This window comes from Macadamia integrifolia, unplaced genomic scaffold (genome assembly GCF_013358625.1).
Source record: "Macadamia integrifolia cultivar HAES 741 unplaced genomic scaffold, SCU_Mint_v3 scaffold692, whole genome shotgun sequence".
NCBI lineage: Eukaryota > Viridiplantae > Streptophyta > Magnoliopsida > Proteales > Proteaceae > Macadamia > Macadamia integrifolia.
Window position 1 is genome coordinate 190,973 of NW_024870515.1, and position 8,542 is coordinate 199,514.

General features: G+C 38.0%; 1 protein-coding gene across 3 annotated transcripts in view; it reads left to right on the plus strand.

The window, feature by feature from the left end:
- LOC122069729 (putative callose synthase 8) overlaps window positions 1-8,235 on the plus strand; it is a 59,976-nt gene extending 51,741 nt beyond the window's left edge. For 2 of the 3 annotated variants that reach the window (XM_042633791.1, XM_042633792.1), the window contains exons 34-42: window positions 3,760-3,879; window positions 3,952-4,067; window positions 4,570-4,653; window positions 4,885-4,997; window positions 5,087-5,316; window positions 5,967-6,815; window positions 7,298-7,423; window positions 7,548-7,733; window positions 7,815-8,235. In XM_042633791.1, the coding sequence (XP_042489725.1) occupies window positions 3,760-3,879; window positions 3,952-4,067; window positions 4,570-4,653; window positions 4,885-4,997; window positions 5,087-5,316; window positions 5,967-6,815; window positions 7,298-7,423; window positions 7,548-7,733; window positions 7,815-8,045 (2,055 nt within the window). In that variant the 3' untranslated portion in view covers window positions 8,046-8,235. The remainder of the gene's footprint in view (window positions 1-3,759; window positions 3,880-3,951; window positions 4,068-4,569; window positions 4,654-4,884; window positions 4,998-5,086; window positions 5,317-5,966; window positions 6,816-7,297; window positions 7,424-7,547; window positions 7,734-7,814) is intronic. The other variant, XM_042633793.1, reaches the window with a different exon arrangement.
- The last annotated feature ends 307 nt before the right edge of the window (window positions 8,236-8,542 follow it).

The following is an 8,542-nucleotide window of genomic DNA, read 5'->3' on the forward strand; positions in this document are numbered from 1 at the left end:
CCCACTAAAAATATAAGTGATATTCCTTTTTCTATTATTCATTTAGATTTGTGGCGTCCTTCTCGGACAATTGATAGGACTGGCTTTCGTTGGTTTATTAATTTATTGATAATTATACTCGTCTGACATGGGTATATCAGTTGCATAATAAGTCTGATGCCTTCTTTTGTTTTAATTCTTTCCATGCCATGCTTCGTACCCAGTTTGATGCCATTGTACGAGTCCTTCATAGTGACAATGGCACTAAGTATATAGATAGGGAGTTTCAAAAATACCTCGATTCTCAGGGAATTCTCTCCCAAACATCTTGTGTTAGGGACCTGAACAAAATGTGATCCCGGAGTGCAAGAATCGTCATCTCCTTGATGTTGCTCGAGCTCTAATGTTTTCTAGTGGTGTTAAATATCTCTGGGGCGATGCCATTCTTACTTTTTCTCACCTTATTAACTAGGTGCCTTTTAGTGTAGTTAACTTTAAGCCCCCTATTTCTTTTCTCCCTGATCCTACAATTGTGTGTAGTCTTCCTCCTCGGGTATTTGGGTGTGTCTGTTTTGCCTATAAATTCCTCTCCTTCAAGGTCCAAGCTTGATCCTCGGGCTCTAAAGTGTGTTTTTCTTGGTTACTCGGCTTCTTAAAAGGGTATAAATGTTATCACCCTCCTACTTGCCACTTGTATGTCACTATGGATACACTTTTCATGAGTTTGAAGAGTATTTTAAGTCACCTCTTCAGGGGGAGAGTCTTGAGGAAGAGCCTCCTTTTGTTATTGATACGTCTCCTATTCAGGGTATGCCTCTCGTTCAGGGGAAGCCACTAGATCAGCCTGTAAGAGATGTGAGTACTTACACTTGGAGGTCCAAGGAGCAAGATGCCAAGGAGCAAGACACCACTGGTAACTAGCCAAACCCTTCTGAAGCACCTCCATTGGATCTACCAGTGTCAGGTAATATTTCTCCCATACTTAATATTGTACCTGTTACTTCTTCAGAGCCTCCCATACTTAATATTATACCTTTTGCTCCTACAGTGGACGATCTTCCTATCTTTGTTAGAAAAGGAGTTTGTTCCTGTACTAACCATCCCATCTTCAATTTGTTTCCTATGCATCTCTATCTCCTTCCTATAGGACCTTTGTTTCTTCATTATCTTTTGTGTCTATTTCACATGGTTGGAAGGAAGCCATAAATGATCAGAAGTGGAAAGCTACAATGGTTGAGGAAATGCTGGCATTAGATAAAAATGGTACCTGGGAACTTGTTCTTCCTCCTTAGGGAAAGAAATTAGTTGGGTGCAAGTGGATGTTTACAGTCAAGAAGAAGGTTGATGGGAGAGTTGAGCGGTACAAGGCACGCTTGGTGGCTAAGGGCTTTACCCAAACATATGGGATTGATTACTAGGAAACCTTTGCCTCAGTTGCAAAGACGAACTTTATCAGGGCATTGCTATATGTTGTTACAAATATGAGATGGAATCTACAACAACTGGATGTCAGGAATGCTTTCTTGAATGGAGATCTTGAAGAGGCAATTTATATGGGTGTTCCTATTAGCTTTGCCATTCCTTCTAGTGCCGGACATGTCTGTAAGTTGAAGTAGTCATTATACGGCCTCAAATAGTCTCCTAGGGCATAGTTTAACTGGTTCATGAAAGCTATGATAAGCTTCGGATATAAACAGAGTCAAGCTGATCACACCTTATTCACAAAGGCGAAAGGTAACCAGGTCACTGCTCTGATTGTTTATGTTGACGATATTGTGATTACTAGTATCTATGATGAGGAGATCTCTAACCTTAAGGCCTTGCTAGCAGCAGAGTTTGAGACTAAGGACCTAGGACCCCTTCGGTATTTCCTTGGGATTTAAGTGGCTAGATCTAATAGAGGTATCTTCATTTCACAAAGGAAGTATGTTTTGGATCTCCTTAGTGAGACAAGTATGCTTGGGTGCAAGCCTACAGATGCCCCTATGAGGTAAATCATCAGCTGAGTAGTGTAATGGGTGACTTTGTTGATAAAGAGCATTATTGGAGACTTATTGGCCGTCTGATCTACCAGTCCCACACCAGGCCCGATATTGCTTATGCTGTAGGTATTGTTAGCCTTTTTCTTCATTCTCCCAGGACACCTCACCTTGATGTTGTGTACCGAATCCTACGGTAGTTGAAATCCTCTCCTGGAAAGGGTGTTTTGTATTCTAATCAAAGGCATTTGAAGATTGAGGCCTTTACTGATGTTGACTAGGCTGGATCTATTGATGATCGGCGATCTACCTCTAGGTATTGTACTTTCCTTGGAGGGAACCTTGTTACTTGGCGTAGCAAGAAATAATCTGTGGTATCTTAGTCTAGTGTTGAAGCCGAATATCACGCAATGGCCTAAGGGATTTCTGAGCTGGTCTGGCTTAAAAGCTTACTAAGTGATCTCTGAGTTAATGTAGAAGATAACACGGCAACCATCAGCGTCGCCCACAACCTTGTTCAGCATGATAGGTCCAAGCATAGTGAGATTGATAGACACTTCATCAAAGAGAAGCTGGACCAAGGGATTGTCTATATTCCCTTTGTTAGTACTGCAGATCTGTTAGTTGATGTGTTTACCAAGGCTGTTCACTGTAAGGCATTTCATCCTCTCGTCTCCAAGTTGGGCATGTATGATATATTTGCACCAACTTGAGGGAGAGTGTTGAAATGTCCGTAGTTAGTTTTTTTTCTTACCTTGGTTAAGTTTTATTATATACTATTTACCATAGTAAGTATTGTAGATAGGGACTCTTAGTCGTCTTGTAGATAGGGACGCTGAGTCAGCGTTACCCTACTTTCCTTATTTGATTTATTGTAATCTTCTTATAAATAAGAAACACCTCTGTCATTACTGACAAGTCGAATCATTCCCTAATCTCTAATTCTCAACTGTTACATCTCTGAATATTTTTTGTGCCAGTGACCGGTGTATGGATGAGTGCTCTTGGAGTAGCTCTTATACCAAGTTGAAATCTAAAGGTTGTAAAAGAACAAGGGAGCAAGAGGCAAGATGCAAGTAGAAGGTTGAAGGAAAAGAAGAAAGAAAGTTATGGACCCCGTGGTAGAATCTTGTGTGAGAGAATGATCTCTCCCACACATATGTTGCTTAAATATAATATAAGGAATTACATAGACCACCCCCTAGGGACCAGAGGTAAAAATTAAAAAAGAAAAAATACATTATAAGACAACAGGTAAGATAACTAGTTCCCAAAATACCCTTAATACACAAACACTAACAGTTTTTTCATCTCTCGTTATTATTACTAAATTGTGCATTTCTATGACCTCATTTCTGCACTGTCCTTTTTTACTGGATATACATTTGAGTTGGGAGAAGGCTGAGTTGTTGTTGTTTGTACTCTTTCATACATTTGACGTTCCTGAACATTAGGTTAAATTTTAACTCTTTTAGCAATGGCTTATATTGTATAAATTAAGAAGTAAGAACTTTGAGGAAAATAGTATTTTTATGTTAGTCCCACTGTCTTGTTCAATCCAGTGTGTTGTAGAAGCCTTACCATGCCACTATTAAATTCCTGTTATACCTTTCCCTTGCTAAAAATACGTCAGGGTAACTATTAATGTCAAAACTATTCAAAGATTATGTTCTCCTACTACTTGCGTTCTTTTGCATACAGCAGTTTTATACCCCTACCAAATACCAATACCTTCATTCTATAAAAGCATGATTTTTTTTTTTAATCAATCTTATGATATGTTGGATGTGGTGCTCTACAGGAAATATATCGCGTTAAACTTCCTGGTCCGCCCAATATTGGTGAAGGGAAGCCGGAGAATCAAAACCACGCTATAATATTCACACGTGGTGATGCTGTACAGACAATCGATATGAACCAAGTATGATCTTTATTGTATTCTTCAATGTCAGTTACTTTTATTAATTTTTATTTAATGTATATGGTTTTACAGGATAACTCTATGGAAGAAGCCCTTAAGATAAGAAATGTTCTGCAAGAATTTCTTCGGAACCATGGACTACGATCTCCTACAATCCTTGGTTTGAGGGAACATATATTCACAGGAAGGTTAGGTCCTTGCTTCTAATAACTACCATGTAGTTTGGATTCTTACACAAGGATATAATGCAGATGAGAAACTCACAAATTCACTATATCAGAAGAACCCAACCCCCAGAGGGGGGGGGGGATCAAGATAAAATCTCACAAGTGATGATGAATAGGGCTTAATGGGTTTAAAACAAAAAATAAAATAAAATAAAAAAATAAATAATAATGTTTACTCACCAAGATTCATCTTAGTCTAGATTTGATACTTAACAATTGAAGATGAATAAGTTTCAAGAGTATGAATATTAGGCATGGCTCTGAAAACTTGGCAAACTTGAAGCTAGAGTTTTTCATGAGAAATGCGTGCTCACTAAATTGCACGATTCAATGATCAAAGTGAGAACAAAAATATGAGAATATGACTCGTATACGGCTAACAATCTAACTCACACACACAGTCATGGTAAATTGTTTGAATTTGTGCTTTAGTAACCTTACAATGTTGTCTTTCTAAATGCAGCGTTGCATCTTTGGCTTGGTTCATGTCATACCAAGAGACTAGTTTTGTTACCATCGGTCAAAGGGTTCTAGCCAATCCCTTGAGGTACAAAATGCACTCTATCTACATATTAAAAAATATTAATTTTCTAGCCATGAGGCCCAAGCAAAAGAACTTGATCTTCATATTCATAAATATTTGGTTGATGTTGGAATAACAGTCATTTCTATCATTTATATGTTCAAACATTGGTATGATATTCTTCACTTGCCTAAAGGAGGTGCTAAGACTTATACAATTTTTTGTTTGTTTCTTTTGATATTATTGTGGCATCAGAGTGCGATTCCATTATGGCCATCCGGATTTATTTGATAGGGTATTTCACTTAACAAGAGGTGGCATAAGCAAAGCATCAAAGACCATTAACTTGACAGAGGACGTTTTTGCAGGTATCAGTTAGTAGCTTTAATCTTTCAATTTTATTATGAAAAAAAAAAAAAGCCTTATCAGCAGTTAACGGCCATGTTGTTTCTTGTAGGGTTTAATTCCACATTACGACGGGGATATGTTACATACCATGAGTATATACAAATTGGCAAGGGCAGGGATGTAGGGCTAAACCAGATCTCAAAGTTTGAAGCTAAAATAACTAATGGGAACAGCGAGCAATCTCTAAGCCGTGACATATATCGCCTTGGATGTCGATTTGACTTTTTCCGGATGCTATCCTGTTATTTTACAACTGTGGGATTTTATTTCAATAGCCTGGTATTCTGTTCATTTATTGTTCTTCCTCCATGAAAGTAGCTTTATTTTTTCAAAGAGATTCAAGATAGATGTTTTCCATTTTCCATATATGTTTTTCATTTTCTATATTCCTGCACTACAGTTTTGTTGTAATTCAGCCTGAACAGACTTGTCACCCAGGAAAAGTAGTTCTTTGATTGGCATTCTTGTTTTGTTGAGAAATTATGAACAAAAAAGGCCAAAGTAGAGGAGCTTGTGTGGGTAGAGAAGAACCCCAGAAGGACATGGAATTATTTTTGGATGTGAAAGTCTGTTTGGAATGGACTTGTTTATTAACCAAGCATCACCTGAATGTTCTTTGTCTCACCACTGCTCATGTATCATGTCTTATAGAATTCAGGGGACGCACAGAATATATCAATTTTCAAGTTTCCACATCAAAAGATATGGCATTGAGACCTTTAAGAATTAGTGGTACTGGATATGTAGATTACATTGTAATAACATTTTTTGGCTCTACTATTCTTCTCTAGTTTGTAGTAATTAGTGACCGTTACATGTTTTGATTTCATATAATGATGAGTTTCACCTTTATTTTATTTTTTTAAATTTGTTTTCTAATCTCCTTTTTTTCTTTTTTCGTTTTGTTTTCTGTTGTCTATACTGTGCAGCTATCAATAATTGGGATTTACGTGTTCCTCTATGGGCAGCTATACCTAATTCTTAGTGGACTTGAAAGAGCATTCCTTCTTGAGGCTAGAATGCAAAACATAGATTCATTGGAAACAGCTCTTGCATCCCAATCCTTCATCCAGCTTGGACTCTTAACAGGTTTACCAATGGTGATGGAGATTGGACTGGAGAGAGGATTTTTTACAGCCTTCAAGGATTTTATTCTCATGCAGTTGCAGTTGGCTTCTGTTTTTTTCACTTTCTCTTTCGGAACAAGATCTCACTATTATGGTCGAACAATTCTTCATGGGGGTGCCAAGTACAGACCTACTGGCCGTAAAGTTGTGGTGTCCCATGCGAGCTTCACTGAAAATTATAGGCTATACTCACGTAGCCACTTTGTGAAAGGATTTGAGCTGCTGCTCTTGTTAATTGTTTACAATTTGTTTAGGCGATCTTATATGAGTGGCGTGACATATGTGCTAATCACTTATTTCATTTGGTTCATGGTGGCTACCTGGCTGTTTGCACCATTTTTGTTTAATCCTTCTGGATTTAATTGGGGGAAGATCATGGAAGACTGGAAGGACTGGAATAACTGGATTAAGAATGAAGGCAATATAGGTGTGCAGCAGGATAAGAGCTGGGAATCTTGGTGGGAAGATGAGCAGAATCATCTTCGACATTCAGGGATGAATGCTAGGATACATGAAATACTTCTTTCTCTGCGGTTTTTCCTTTACCAATATGGCTTGGTTTATCACCTTGACATATCACATGATAACAAAAATTTTCCAGTTTATCTACTTTCCTGGCTTGTGATTGCTGCAGTGTTCCTCTTAGTCAAGGTAAATTTAACCCTTCCTTTCTTGAGATGTCTATGATGTGCTTAACTGGCCTTTTGCATAAATGTAACATTCTAGGAATTTGTTTATAAATGTAGTGCTGCTTATAGTTCAACATGTATATATAATAATTATTTGATAAATTATTGGGGGGATGATCACTTTTATGGTGTTGAGGAACAACTGGGGCTCAACAATCTCATTCCTTTGTTTGGTTAGTCTGCAATCTAAGTGATGTGATCTATTCTCTTTTGTAACCCTCCCCCTTTTTTTCTGAATGAGCCTGCGTTTAAGATTTCTAGTCCTTTCTTTACTGAGTAGTACATCAGAGAAATTAATAATCAGAACAACAATTCTGTAAGAAATAAGTGACTTCCCTAGAGATGGGGATATTTGAGATTTCTGACACTGTCCTGTCTGAACTTCCTGCATGTAAAGTTATTTACAAATAGGGCCATTAATCAGTGCTGGTCCAACCTATGCAGGGTCCTGGGAGGGGTGAGTTTGGAGTCGGTCCTAACTTTTGTCATATTTTGCACAAAGTGACTGCCTTCAAGACTCAAACCCGGGTGTTTGCCCTGGCAGCCCAAACCTTTTACCTGCATGTAATGGTATAATTCTTGTAAATATTGTTCACCTTCTACAGCTCTTGTACAAAGGAATCACCAGTTTGCACATACTTGAATGGTTGATATCTTCATTCATTCATTAACACAATTTCCGCATTCAATGCAGGCAATAAATGTCGGGAGGCAACGGCTTGGTTCTAGTATTCCATTTCTGTTCAGGTTTCTTAAAGCAGTTCTCTTCTTGGGTGTGTTGGCTGTGATAATAACTCTTTGCCTTGTCTGTCAGCTGTCTGTGATGGACTTAGTTGTGTGTTGTTTGGCTTTTATCCCCACAGGATGGGGTTTGCTGTTGGTAAGTTCTATTTAATAAATTAGTAAATCTGAAATCTGTTTTCTTATACTGGCTCTCGGATTAATTATTTGGGTTGTTCAGATTGCACAAGCTGTGAGGCCTCTGATAGAGGATTCTGGATTATGGAACTTGGTGCTGGTCCTTGCTCAATCATATGACTATGGAATGGGTGCTGCCCTTTTTGCACCAGTAGCCATTCTGGCATGGCTCCCCATCATTTCAGCATTCCAGACTCGTTTTCTGTTCAATGAGGCATATAACAGGCGGCTACAAATTCATCCAATCCTTCCAGGAAAGAAGAAGAAGATGTAATTTCTCTATTTACTAACTGCTCTCAATCTGTAAAGTATTTGATCCGTCAAAAAAAGGGAAAAGGAAAATGTATATATCAATATATATACTTATAAGCTATTCATTAATATATTGTATATGTTAGTAGTAGTACTAAACAATGTGAATCCCATTATTTTGTTCTTACTATTAGCCATGAAAATCTTCTGAAGATACGAGAGAAAGAAGAATGTCACGTAGCCTCCTAGCCATCAACCTAGAGATGATGGGCTGAAAGTAATCAGGTTTAATGGCATTATCCTTTTTCGGGATGAGTATTAGAAGAAGAGTAATGGTTAATTCCAGAAGGTAATGATGAGGTTCTAAAAAAATCTTGTGCGTAAGAAATGATGTCCCCTTACACAAACTCCCATCATTTTTGGTAAAAAAAAAAATTCCGGGATGCCATCATATGCTTGGGCTTTGTACTTTCCAATACTAAAGATAGAATCGCTGATTTCAGGCTTGTCAGGTCGCTA